General features: G+C 38.2%; 1 protein-coding gene across 1 annotated transcript in view; it reads right to left on the bottom strand.

Annotated features, from left to right (window-relative positions):
• Positions 1-932: 932 nt before the first annotated feature.
• Positions 933-14,663, bottom strand: part of RAB3C (RAB3C, member RAS oncogene family) — a 131,808-nt gene continuing 118,077 nt past the window's right edge. The window contains exon 5 of the mRNA XM_036402812.2: positions 933-9,023. Within this exon, the coding sequence (XP_036258705.1) occupies positions 8,836-9,023 (188 nt within the window). The 3' untranslated portion in view covers positions 933-8,835. The remainder of the gene's footprint in view (positions 9,024-14,663) is intronic.

Here is a 14,663-nt window from a genome sequence, read left to right as displayed (position 1 = left end):
CAAAATCTGGAAGGAATGATGGAGTTTCATTCTCAGATGTGATTTGATGACAAGAGTCCATGGTGCAAAGAGTTGCTCTACGTGTGAGGGCAGTGAGCTGAACAAATAGTCCCTTCAGTAAAAACCTGTCTAGAGATATAGAATCACAAACAGCAAGCAAGGAAGCACTCAGTGTTGCGAGAAAATTAAGCAATTATCATAAGATACTTTGTAGATGAGATGTAAACATACTAGAAAAAATAGGGGGACTTGGCTGGAACACGGTGGAACAGTGAGAGGGGATGTGTGCTAAAGGAGTTTGTAGGTAGACACCTGCTCACGGGAACTGGGGGGGACAGGGGATGGTGCAACCTGATCAACAGATTGAATGAAGATTAGGATTTATGTGGAGGGAAAATAAATTCAGGAGTCACAGCAGGGCTCAAGCTAGCACAAGTGTGTGTGTAAATGTTGGAAAAAGCAAAAACTGGACAGTGATGCATCATGGTATGTGTGAAATAACTGCCCGCCACAACTGAGATGGTGCATTTGAACTAAGATTACAGGATCAAGTAATAACTGTGTCCAAAAAGCACATATACTATTAAGCAGTTTAGACAGTGAAAAATCAAAAGAAAAAACGTTGCCGTATTTTAAAGGGTCAGCTTAGAGGCAGTGTGCTTTTGTTAGGGAAATGCCTAACAAATCTTTCTCCTTCAGACTATTAGGGCAAAGTCCCCAGTGAATTCTGTGGAATTCATAAAGAGCTACAGTCACCAGTGCTACTGAGAGGATATTAGTGAAATTAATTATTGCAGATGTGGTGGTACCTTTGTCAATCATTTAGTCAAAAATGAAGTTATTCTTTTCCAGTTTTAGTAAGTTAAAGGAAATAAATGAAGGGAGAGGGGTGGGGTGTAAGACCATATCATCACAACTGAGATATTAATGAATATAGTCTCTTGAATATTTATTGTAATTGCAAAAGGAAAAAAAAAAACTTTCAGCAAAAAAAATTAAACAAAAAAATCCACTTGGTATACAGAAGTCACATACAAAAAGAATATCCAATGGAATACACATGGTTGCTACGTCAGCACAGAATTAAAACTCTCCATGTGGATAAAACTTGTACTGAACATTCAGACAAGAGCTCCCATGGATTTATGGAGAAGATTCACAAAATTTATCACCCAGCAGCATTTTAGCTAACATATTTTTAAAACCACAGTAGCTATATTGCAGTAAGAGTCAGGGGAGAAGGCACAGATTGAGTCTCACCCTCTCACAAAGGTATCCTAAAAACATCAATTTTTCTTCAAGAACAGTTCAGCAAACAAGCTGGTTTGAGAGAACCAGAACAGCTACATGTTATCAAGGAAAGCATTTATTTTCGTGCATGTAATCACATGCCTCTGAGTAATTATAAAAAAGCTAGGTGAAATTATCTGCCAGCCCTTGAACTGTCAGGTCACTTAACAATAAAAGGTTTAGGGAGTCCTGCAGCAAGCTGTACATTTCCATTTTAGTTGTACCTCATATTCTGACTCTTACTTTGTTGCTCAGCAACAATGATGTCAAGAATTTCCTTTTTATACTAAGCAATCCCAAATTTCTATCTACATACATTTTCATTTCACTCTGGTGTATATAATTTTGCAGAAATTTTTTAATGGCATTAGGTAAAAAAAATTTTTTAAGGACTTTTCAGGTCATTGCAAGTACTGTCATGTGCTACTTAATGCAATTTGGCTACTTTGCTTTCTCAGAGAATGTATTTGATGACATCAGAAAGGAAACCCTTGATATCAGTTTCCAGTAGGCCTTAGAATTTCATTCTTTTCCAGATCAAGAAAATTAAAAAAAAAAAACAAAACAAAACAAAGCAACAAAACCCCATAATTTATTAAACCTCATATATTCTCACAAAAATGTATCAGATAAAATTAAAAATCTACTTGTGTACCTTTTAGCATGGTACTAATGAATACATGGTTTTTTTTAGGAAAATTGTCTGGCAAAACCAATTCCCCAATTCTTCTCCATGGCCCAGCCTCAGTGGCCTGTCTCTGTTTAGTAAATTCCCAATGCAGATGACACATGCCTTTGAAGCTGGAGATTTAGCAAAAATTAACAGAATGAGCTTTTCTGCAGGCTCTATAGGCACAGCTGGGAACCCATGGCAGATCAGTGATTCAGGGTTTAAGGTCCCAAATGTACCCAAGGGTGCTGCTGAGTACTGATGGCCTTGCTCATATTCTTAGAAAACCACTAGAATTATGTAAGTAAGAAGGAATAAATAAATTATTGGATGTCTCCTTTTAATTTCATGGTCAGATTCTGACCTGCATTTTGTTTCCATTTGTACCTCGGCTTTATTCCTAATACTGGAAATGTTGAACTTTGAAGGCCATGTAAAAATGGAGTGAAGAATGTGGGTCAGTATCTTTAAGGAGGTATCTTCCATCTTTAGTATCTAGAGAAGTTAAGAAACTTAATTACCAAAACTGACCAACTAAGGTCACCTTCCACTCTGCTGTGCTACTGACTGTGACCTTGAAGCTGTTTGCAAACAAGTTAAACTGGGGCACCAACCAAAGTCTGACAAGTCATCTGCAAGAATATTGGGTACCCCTATTTATTGTTTCAGGTAAGTATTATGAGTTAACTGTATCAGATTAAAGAAAACATGTCCACATGATATTATGCAATACAGGCAGACAGAGCATGTAATTGACTCTTTAAGAATAAATAATTAGCTCACCATAAATGCTGAGCTCTAAGAGGTTCTTTTAATGCTTCTAGAGAACATGCTTTAAAAAATATAGGCAGACAGTTTATAAATGGTTTAAAGCATTTTCTGACAGAAGGCCTGTCCCACTAGTGTTGGTGTAACATGACAATTCTCAAAAAAGGACACTCAGAACTCTAAAAGTAAAATTGACATGCACTTGCAGTAAACATACAAATATCTTTAACCATAGTCTCATATATGAAAAATAGCTTAAGTTACTTAAGAATATTCTTACACTACACTGGTAAAGTGTTTACTATATAATATTTCTACAAGACGTGTACATTTACTAGAAATCTTAAGCCACACAGGCATCATCAACAGCTTACCACACATACATGAAGCTTCGCCCTTTCACACAAGTTTATATACACTGAGTAAATAATTAAATATTGCACTTATTGGCCCATGATTCCTCAGTTTTGAGGTATTCAAAAATAGAAAAAATATCTATTTTTATAACATTTTTTCATGCAACATGTAAGACATTTGAAATACACGAATCCTAGTATATAAGTAACACATTGTGACAGTCCAACCGAGTCACAACACACCTGACATTACTGACAAAATACCAAACAGGACTTACAGCACAAACATTTCATATATCACTAGTTGCAGGTACATGTCAGAATTACTTGAGGAGATTTATCACCAGAAGTGGTAAAGAATGTCTATCTAACCTTCACTTTTGTGTGTTATAGGTGAATGTGAAATTATGGGTGATCAGGGACTTTTGCTTTTCCCCAGATCACATACCAAGTACCTTATTGTACAAATGACAAGCCATCTACCTCTGCTGGAACCATGGTTAATGAACTTCTGGTCTTCAAATGGAACACATTTGATTTTCAGCAGTAATGACAATTTAAGGATAAATTTGGGAAAAGTGGCACTGAATATAAACAAGTAACAGTGGGAAATGAATGAGTATCAAAGATGTACTACTGTATATATGTGCATATAATATGTGTGTAGTCACAAATTCAGCTTCACTGAACATCCATGGAGAAGCAAAAGGAAAAAAAGGTTTTAATTTGCAAAGGTGAACTACATTTACCTCTAAATAAAACTGGTAGAGTTCATTCAAATAATTGAAACATGTTGCCTTTTTAAATGAGACTGGAAAACTGATCAGCCTTGGAGAATCTGGAGTCAGAATGTATGGATAAATGGTGCAAATTATCAGAACTTATTCCCCTGTTGGTATAAGTGAAGATATGTTGCTAAACCCCCTGAGGATGTTATACATTGTGAGTCTATATGAAACAGGCCAAGGAGGAATCGGGTTGTCATCAGAACTGAAATTTAGTTGATGCCTGTAAAAATGTAAATAATAAAACTTACTTCTCTAAAAAAATATAGAAAACAGTAGCTTGGGAGAGGTGGAGTTTGTAAGGGGGTTTCTCTTGGAATGCAATTGCAACATCATTTGTCTGCTCCAAAGAAACAAATGCATAACCACCAAATGTAGAATTTTTGCTACTCCCCCCCCCCCAAAAAAAAAAAAAGGCAAATTTAATGCATTCTCAAAGTTAGGATCAAACTCCAGCAAATTTTGTGTATCCTAAAATAACACTTCATTTCTAAAATAAAGAAGATGCAGGTGGTACAGCTGATCTGAGCAGACTGGGGAGAAAAATTAATCTTTCAAACTGGTGCTCTGGAAAAGGCCACATAGATGTAGTTGCTCAGGTAATTTCTCTAGGTGTTGCATTAAGTATAAGCACAAAGGAACAAACAATTCCATCTTAGAGTCACTTACACAGCTGTTCAGAGAGAAAGAGTATTTTCTGGCAGAAAATTAGACTAATTCACATTTATTTAAAACACCAAATGAACAAGTCTAAATAAACTAACCACCACCACCAAAAATAACAGACACAATATTAAGTCAGTTGCACTTGTAACTTGTGAACATGAACTCCTAAAAGAATCAAAAAACATGCATCTGAATGTTCAACCCAGCAGGGCTGGCTAGCTGTTTGGCAGGTTGCTGCCCAAGGCACCACAGGAACCAGACAATCCCCATGTTCCTGGGTGCTCCCAAGGGATTTTCTGACCAGTAGCTTGAAGGTGCAGAAAGCAGCACATTGTCAGAGCATGATAAGGCTGGTGCATGGCCCATGCACAGTATTAGCCTGCTGCTATAAGCTTTAGTCTAGATCATAACTCAGAAAAAGGATTGTGTAGTATTAGTTCAGCTTCAGCTGGCACTATGTAACTCAGGATTCTCTGCCCAAAGGCATCTCATCTCTCAGATTTAAAATACTCTGTGTATTAACTGCTACATCTCACCAAGTGGATAAATCTCTGCTGAAGGGGGTATCTATGGCTGGACCGATGATTTGCTGTGACATTCAGTCTTATTTCTATGTTGAAAGTACAACAAATTAATGTAAGGTGTGCAAGAATTTTTTCACTTTTTCACTTGTGATGAGGTTGAAAGTAGTTTTGTTTCTGCTATCCCAGTTTCCATCTGAGCCCTCCCCTTTTCCATCACAAATTATAGTGCTTTGTAGCCTGGTACTTGATATATGTGAAGAACAAGGCATTGATAGTTTAAAATTAGGCCCTTGATCAAGTTGCAGCAGGTTCTTAAAAAAATTCAGCCCACCTGGATTTAAGAAAATTGCAGTTCTCTCCTGTAAGTCAAGAGGAACTGAACCAGATTGACATAGGCTGCTGTTGGATATTCTATCCCATAGGAGGCCAAGGAATAATTTTACATAGAATGAAAAATCTAACACTACTAGTCCCCTCAGAATTCTTGGAATATTTGAGGAAGGCATGGTAAGTTACTTCTCAAAAGCTTTTCTGTCTTTACTGTTTCTCTACGAAAGGTAAGTTCTAGTTGAGAGAGGTATTGAGATCATGATGCTCATGATCTAAATGTGACCAACTTTATAGCAGAAAACTCAATATTGCTGTGAAGCATGTGACTGCAAAAGCCAACCTGTGATGGAAAATCAAAGCCTACTTTTTCCCACAGCAGGTAACCCAGTTTGGAAAGAAAAAGCCTGCTTGAACTTCCACACATTTTCAATTTCAGAGAAAGCCATGATAGAATAAATTTGGTTTGATGGGACCGCAACAGGTCATCCTTTCCAAACTTCTACCCAAACAGTGTCAACTGAGAGGGCTGAGTGGTTTTCCCAGGGTTTTAGTCTCATCTTGAAAAACTCCAAGTATTTTATTTGAACATTTTAAAAATTATTCTGACTGAACGCCATGACAATGTCTGAGTGTTTTAAGCTTTAAAGAGGTTTTAGGTACAGACTCATTCTCTGCTGCTGTATTTCAGATAAGCTTTTTCCTTTTAACATATTTTAGCACTCTACGGAACAACACTACTCTGACAGCTGCTTCCCCCAGCCACCCCATCTCATGCAGAAGGCCAAATATGTGTGGAGGCCTTGCAGGTTAGTTGCCTCAGAAACTTGAAGCAGGGGTTCTCCTTAGATTTTGCTGTTCCTCTTCTGCCCAGACTCCTGATGCAAAATGAAAAGCAATTAATTAATCCCATTTACGTACAGAACTTTTAATCTATCACTCAATTACTTTGAAAAGATATATGCTAATAATGTATTTCTACCAAGTCTAAACGGTCATAGCCAGGCAGGGAGGGTCTAAATTCATTGCAATGGATACAAGCAAAGTGTGACTGCAGCAAGGGACACCTTGAAGTCTTTTTTCCTGATTGCACTGTGCACAGGAGATGACAATTTCACATCAAACATCTCAGAGCAAAGCTAGAAGAATACTTGCACTTCTTGCCAAGCTGCACGATTCAGGATATGCCCAAAATCCTTGGTAACTTGATTATGTCTCTCTTCCTTGCCTGAGATGGTTCAGACAAATAATACAACCTAAGACTCATCTAAAGAACTTGAGAGCTGAAGCTGAATTCTGTCTCAAGGCTTTCCTGCCCCTTCTTCTCAGGCAGGAATCACTGACATAACAAGAAACACATGGAAAACTGCCCAGCAGCCATCTCAAATGAAGCTTGCTCAACTTTGTACTGCTTCTGTTTCTTCCAATCAGCTGGCACCTAGGGTGTGAAAGTGTACCAGGGAAACTCTCTCAGCACACTTAGCAACATGCTGTCTTAAATGGGGGAGCGAAAAAAAAGCGCCCTAGAGAGAGAAAGGATCATTGTTTGGATAGCACATACCTCTTCCACCTGGCTGGTCCTCCACTCTAAAAAGGAGGGTGCTTTCTCTTCATGGAGGTAAATCAGTCTCCATGTCTACTAGGGGGAAAACTGCTTAAATAAACTAGCTAACAGGACAGACATGGTTTAAAATCCCAGACTGAAGACAGCATTGATTAATTTAAGTTAGGCAGCCCAGGTAGAACCCTCCTGGTATATCCTTTTTACATATGTCTATATGCCTTGTTTGGAAGTAACTTTTATTGTGTCAAAGTGTATTTAGATTATTTAATAATTTTTTTTAAGTGGCCATCTTCTCTTAGTGTCTATGTATCTTAGTGTGTTATGTATCAGGAGTTACATAAGTTACCTTTAAAAAACATAAACTGTAAAGAAGAATTTCTTTGCAGTTGTGAGTCATTCAGTGTACTATGTGTTACTTCCTTTTATTTTATTTTTCAGATTTTTCCCATTGCTGACAGTTTAAAAAATGTCAGCCCTATATTAAATTCTGTCTAATTGGAAAAATAAAATAATCAGGGCTTCTTCAGTTATGCTGCTTAGTTAAAAAAGGTCACTATGATGCAAGTAAAGTAGTTTTACAAAGTACTTCAGGACACAGATGTAAGAAACTTCCACCAATTACTAGAGGAGTAAAAACTGTAAAATATAACTATTTTAACACTTTCCCATAAAAGAATTTGTGTACTTTATTCTGCTATCTTCAAAGTTTTTTGCTGATCTTTTCAACGTATTCAGCCTAAGATTAGAAATTTTGACAATTTTTTATTACTCCTAAAGTTTTAAAAATGTTAATTCTCTTGCCAAAATAAATGGAAAAAAAAATCAGGTCAAACTTCAGTTCACTGACACCATCAGCATTTCTGCAATAGGTCTGAGTAAAATACAGACATTTATAGCCACTGTGGTGGTAGCTGTCTCAGTGACTGAATGGGAGATGAAATTTCTGAAAACTGAAGCATGCAGGTTTGACAGAAATATGACAAGGCAGCTTTTGGCTATGAACAACCAAACACAATGGATTTGGCTCAGTCGGACATAATATAGGACTGTGTGGTTAATGTCTCATGCAGGCAAACATGGAAAGAGCTAAATCGCCTTCTACTACAGGGGTAGGTAAGACTGGGATCTCCATAATGATGGAATGAGAAATTAATTCTAGTTTCAGAAAATTATTAGCTAGACATGCAGCTCCTATGTAAAAGCAAATACACTAGCTGTCCAAACAGGATGAAGTACCTAATATCTCTGAGACTCTGGACTGAATATCCACATAGAATTGGAAATTGTTGATGAACAGTTGGGAATTTTGATGGCTTTAGGCCCAGGACCTATCTTTCTTCTGATTTCTGCAGTTTTCAGTCAGCCAGGATGTGTAACACAGTGAGTGTGGATTTTACAAGGCAATGCGCTCAGGAAGTGTCCCTTGTACAAGTAATCTGGCAGAATGAGGGATTTGTTCACTACAGGAATACTTCTAAATTCATTTTCAGTCAGGAAAATACACAAGTGGCATCAGGAAGCTAAGTCAAAACACCCTGACCACTACCCTAAAAATTCAACTATATATTTGAAACCAATGAAGTGAGAGACAATTATAGGCGAACATGGTCTGAGGACATGGCACCAGCTGAAGTGTGACACAAAACAGTAAAAAGAAAAGAGAACTTAATATACACCCTGCATGCAAAAGCCAGGTTCTAAAATATGGATCATCCTTTCAGGCTAAAAACTGCTCCATCCCCATATGCATATTCGAACAGCTGATGTAAAACAAGACTGTTCTCCAAATAAATTAATAAGACAGTATAAATAAAGGCATATAGACCATTCATAAATACTCTGTTGGCAATAGAACACACTGGAGCTGCCTTTGCTGCTAGCTGCATTAGCAGCTGCAGTTGGGCTGCTGTGGAGGAGGGGTGTCCTTTAGCTGTGTGTTCTGGTTGCTGGCAGCAATGGTGGGACTCATCTCCAGACTTTCTGACATTTTGTCACAGATGATATCCACAAGTCGCTCAAACGTCTGCTTGACATTAATGTTTTCCTTGGCACTTGTTTCAAAAAATTCAAATCCTAAGAAAATAAAGAACATATGTTTATGTTCTAGGCATGTTTCGGTATCTCCAATTAACATACAAACTTCGCTTGACCAAGAGACACTCAGAAAGGAAACTCATGAGAGCACACATATGGAAGAAGAGCAGTTAAAATTGTAACACAATCAGAGTAAGTACACTAGTGCTACTGGCTTTGTACAAGGCTGGATGAAGTCAGGACCAAATGTATTCCCTTAGAAAAACTCTACTTTAACACAGTTTAATCTAAAGTTTAATACCTGTTTCAGAGAATTATTTTAGGAAAGCCCTGTATGTACAGCGATTGGGAACAAGTAATGTGCTGCTCATCTCTAACTATTATGTTCCTCTGAGCATTATGCAGTATGCCATTTCCATTGTGTTATTTAAGGTGGTGCTGAAATACAAAATAATACTTGCAAAAGTACAGGTAAAAAACCAAGCAAGACAAGAAAAGATTTTTGCAATTTGATAGTTACTAAAGTTAGATGTGAATCCATGGGACCAAAGGGATTCCCAACTCCACAAACAGAACTAATTAAAAAAAAAACAAAACCAAACAACGGAAATGCACGTAAGGAAGAAAACATCTTAATTCATTTGTACAGATGGACTTTTTATTCTATTCATTCCCAATGAATAGCCCAAAGGCAAAAACCATAGCTATCCTTGGCCCTTAAGGGACACTGGAAGTTTTTATAGAGCGGAGACAGCTGTTCTAGGCCCTCTAGAGACAGTTTCCCTAAGTTCTCCTCTCTGCCTCCATTTGTACCACATCTCACCTCCCACATGGGTCTCATTCATCTAGGCCAGGTTTGCAGCTTGGCAGTCAGCCTGCAACCTAGAAAGCTTCTGCCAGAGCTGGGTCTTCCCACATGCTTGTTTCCTTTGTAAAGCATTTGTGTTCCTTAATTTATTTGTTTTCTAGGACTTTTCCCACATTTTTCCCAAGTTAGGACATTTCTCACCCATTCTCTGATAATTCACAACTTTCTTCCATTCCTATCTTTCCACTACCTATGGGTTCAATATTCAAACAGTTTACAAAACATCTGATTCACTGTTAGCTTTACAGAAACCTTTGCACAGTCTGGCTTACCCCTTGCATACCTATTTTGATTCCTTCTGATTAAATCTGAATACAAATGTTCAATTAATACTGTCTTTCAGTATGTTAAAAATCCCTGACAGAAAATTTCAATTACTTGAAATTCCTGGCAGAAGGACAGAAAACAAATCTTTATGGGTCTGGTGGTTTGGTTTGATTTTTTCCATTTTGAAAGGCCACATGACATTTAAATGCAAGTACTTTGGTGACATTAGTATTATGAATTCAGTATGCCATCTAAACAGAATGTAATCTACACATTCAGTCCTATAACTGCTGTCTGCGCAACTTTTGCAATTTGAGTTCTACCCTAGAATTACTGCAGATAATTATATTTACCTTGACATGATAACCCAGCAAGTAATAAGCAATGTACAAACTCAACTCTGCTCTTTTTTTTTCTTTTTTTTTTTGTATTTTTAATTTATGTAAGGTGCTGTACTGAAGTGTCACGAAGCACTAAAATGTTTTAATGTATAGGAGCTAAGCACTGGCAAAAGTTAGTGTTCATAGGGAGATTAGATAACAAGAGCTACAAATATTGTACAGGAATTTATTTGGTCATACGACTTCTGTTAGTATCAGGAAGAAGTGTAAGGGTAAGCTCACCAGTATGAGAATACATTGCCACAAAAACTTTTCCATTCCATACTTCTCTGCAAAGCAGGAAAACTGTGAATAATAGAAGACCTTCAACAAAAATTAGATACAAGGATATAGTTTTAATCTATAAGATGCTGCTTTAGTTAAGCTTTGCTTGTACATTTCCTTTGTTCTAAACTAGAAGGAAAGTGAAGAAAGACAGTGTAGCATCACTTGTTGGAGGCTTTGGCCCTCCTGCAGAGCTCCATGCTCAGATCATTTGGGAACTGCTTGGAGAAAGGAAGATCTTCCACAATTTCAGTATGCTGTGTTGAAATTCAGATGCAGCCCCAGCCCAGCAATGCAGTCAGGAATCTTCCACAGCTCCTAGTGTCTTCTCTACAGGAAAGAGGAAAGCAGCCGTTCCACAGAGGAACAAGCAGAATCACAGGGCAGAAGGGTTGAGTTACAATGGGAGAATGATGCACCAAAGCTCGGGACTAGGAAGAACACTGAATCTAAAGAACATTTAGGAGTGGAACAGTTTTTACAGTTATGAAGATAGAATGAGCTCATCAGATGATAATGAAATAGCAGATATGATATCTAGGTCTAGATCTAGAGAGAGAAAAGCAGACAATGAAAGGAAAAGAGTCACAGAGAGGAGGCCTATGTCAAGAACTACTGTAACAAGGATAAGATCAAGAAAACAGGTCCGCTATCTTGGTGAGGATGTTTTGCATGAGAACATCATGAAAAACTTACAAGGCACCCATTCTCCAGATTAAATGGAAGGTTACGGAATGTCAAGCACAAAATAATTGATTCAAATAAAATACTTTGAAAATTTCTATGGAATTTCAGATATGATTTCAATATAAGAAGGAAATTGCAGTCATAGCACTGATGTAGTTGGATATCAGGCTATGAGGGTATTCCATCAATTTAGACATAATTGCCTGGACCTGCTAGGCTAGGCTTTGCTCCACAGATGAAGCAATGGACAGACCTGAGAGAAAGTGGCTGAGCAGCCAATTGCCTCCACAATAAAACTAATGCTATATTCTTTACTGGAACTGTAGATGAGGGAATTTTGAAGAGTCTGGGAAATTAGCCCTAAGAGCTCCTTCTGTGTACAGACCTATGATAGGTGCTTTTTATATGCTTGAATGTGCAAATAAACATCCATCTTCCCAAGAAGAGAATGGGGCATGCATTTGAGCTCCTTCCAGGCAGTTCTCTGTAAAACAGATGCAGCTGCAGATAGGTAAAACACTGTTCTCACAGGTGCAGACATGGTACCACAGAAGAGTCTTTTGAAGCCAATTAAGTTAAGAAAATCTTTGTGCAGTTTCGGGTAATCACTGTCAAAGCATCATGGTATGTACTGAGCAAGTAGGACCAGCAGGATTACAAAAATTCAGCAGAACAGGAGTTCAGAATCTTTCTGATGCAGCCAAAGACACCATTACAAAGACCCTTGCAAGAGAGGCTCCTGTGGGCACTCAAAACAGCAACTGATTGTCCTGGGCAAGGGATTCAATTTCTCATGGGAGTATTACCTTGTGCAAGATCCCCCAACAAATTAGGTTGGTTCTTTTGGCTGGTTTGTTTGTTTAACCAAAACCTTGCCTGTGGAACAGTTTCAACGAGCTATACAGAATTTTTCCTAGCAGGGTGTTCTTGGAATCAGGTTTAGAATTCTGTTTGTTTTCATTTTCTTATGGAATATTTTGCAGATCTTTTTTCCCCATGGCACCTCCTTCCCTACTGACTCATCTTGCAATTATTTTACTAATGGCTCTTAAACACCCTAAGCTTCATAAATCCCTGCGTATGACAGCCTAAGTTCTATGACTTCTAGTACTTTTTTCAAGTTTATTTTCCACTGCTCATTATTAATTGAGATAAAATATTTTCCATGGGGGTATAAGTGTGAAGTGAGACAGCTATCTGGTGCTGCCCAGGGAAGCAGAGCTCAAAGAACACCGTGTTCCCATCATGTGTGATGATCTGTACTGCTGATGGGGATGAGGCCAGGCAGAGGAGATTATTGCAAAGACATGACAAGCCCAAGAGGTAAGTGGGTAGGTCAGGGAGAACAGAGCTGAAACTCAGAAAATCCAACACACCCAAGTGTTGCCTGAACATATGTACAAAATGTATGGAACATGGAGTATGATATTTTAAATGCTTATTTTGTGTTTAATTCTGTTTTCCTTTGCTGATTCCCTCTTTCCCTACTACTGACTCAAAGAAGGCTGGCAAGTTCTTGGCAGCTCCTACAGAGCACTACAGCAGCAGAGCTAGACAGGCCACTGGCACGGTTCTGTTGTTCACCTGGTGATCTACAATGCACACAGAGCATTTAGATGGTTTTCCTGAATCATACACACAGCCAGAATTACTGACTTTGTACCCTCTCTGCCTCACATGTGTGCTAGCTCTGTAGAGGCTCCTTCATAACTGCTCATTAACACTTTTTTATGTCTGCTTTCAAAACACAGGAAAGAAAAAAGCCCAGAAAGCACAGTCATATGCAAAGAGAAGAACATTCTGCGCTCTCTCATCTTCCTGAGAAAACATGACATTAAGAGCACAGGCTAGACAGCAAACTTTAAGAATATTTCCAGAGACAACACAGACAAGATCTGTGCTGATGTTTCACAAGTTGATCGGGAGGCATTTTCGTTTCAGAGTGTTTTTCTACAATTAAGACAATTTAATTTATCATCCCATATGTTACATTTTACAGATGTCCACAAGGGTATGTTCCCTCACTAACTATCCTTCTAAATTTTCATGAAGACAAGCTTGAACTGTGGTCCTTAGTGCTGCTTTTGTCAGTGTCTTGTTCAATCCAGAATTGTGAGGAGTAGTAGGAGATTGCAGCATCAGAGCAAGAAATGGCTGCAGGAAGCTGCTCCCTTTGTAAGAGTAGGGTGTAAAAGGCGACCTCCAGGAAGTCATGGGAATTAATAATTTAATAATATCATTGTATATAAAAGAGAAGTATTAATAAGGCCTTATCTTCTTAAAATTGCAATCTGTGGGTAGTTCTGAGCAGGCATTGGCAGGCACTTACCTTCTTGCCTGCTATGAATAGTATCTAATAAATTTTGCATTCACATTATATGCTGTCAGTCAAGGCAACTGCAAGACCTTTCTTCTCTGCTCAGATGTCCACTTCCTCAGAACTGTCAATATTTTTTAGTCAAAGAGAGAAAGGACACACATGGCATGACTGAAAGGTCATCTCTCCTAGGGAAATGGGCTGAAAGTAGCTGGAGACCACTGCTGTTCTTCAAAGTATCTCCTACATCAGCAACTCTCTGGTTATGGCAGCAAGTTCTGGTTTGCTGTGCTTTGCTCTCTAGATCAATAGGATGGGATCTCTGCTATCCTAACAAGCCCAAGTGCTGGGCTACGATCAGAAAATTATTAAAAAAATCAAGCCTCAGAACTGGACTCTGCTAATATTATCTCAGTGAAGAGCAGTGCTCTATCACCATTCAAGATAGAGAATTAAAAGGAAGACAAACATTATTATCAGAAATGCTAAGGTATTTTTCCAGTCTTTAGGATGGCTGAATTTATTACAAAAACAAAGGTAAAGGGGGACTGTCAGCTGTGGCAGAATGGGGAGACTCAAGGAGCTGCTACTGGTCATGTTCTAGCTAACATCTCATTTTCCAGTCTTTCAGAACAGAAGGTTTCATATAAATATCAGTTGTATTGATTTTGATTTTCGTTTCCAGATACCTTTTAAATGAGTGCATTTGGGCACTAAACTAGATTTCTGGCAAAGATTTTTTTGTGTGTGTGTTTACAAGAGACATGGGCTGAGCAAACCTTTGTTCCTCATTGTTATTAAATAACTTTGCTGTAATGCAGCTCCCAGTAGCTGAAAGCAATGGCAGGTTGGCTTTCCTCTCAGTAAAAGAACAT

This window comes from Molothrus ater, chromosome Z, assembly GCF_012460135.2.
Source record: "Molothrus ater isolate BHLD 08-10-18 breed brown headed cowbird chromosome Z, BPBGC_Mater_1.1, whole genome shotgun sequence".
Lineage (NCBI taxonomy): Eukaryota > Metazoa > Chordata > Aves > Passeriformes > Icteridae > Molothrus > Molothrus ater.
This window is presented reverse-complemented; position numbering and strand designations above follow the sequence as displayed.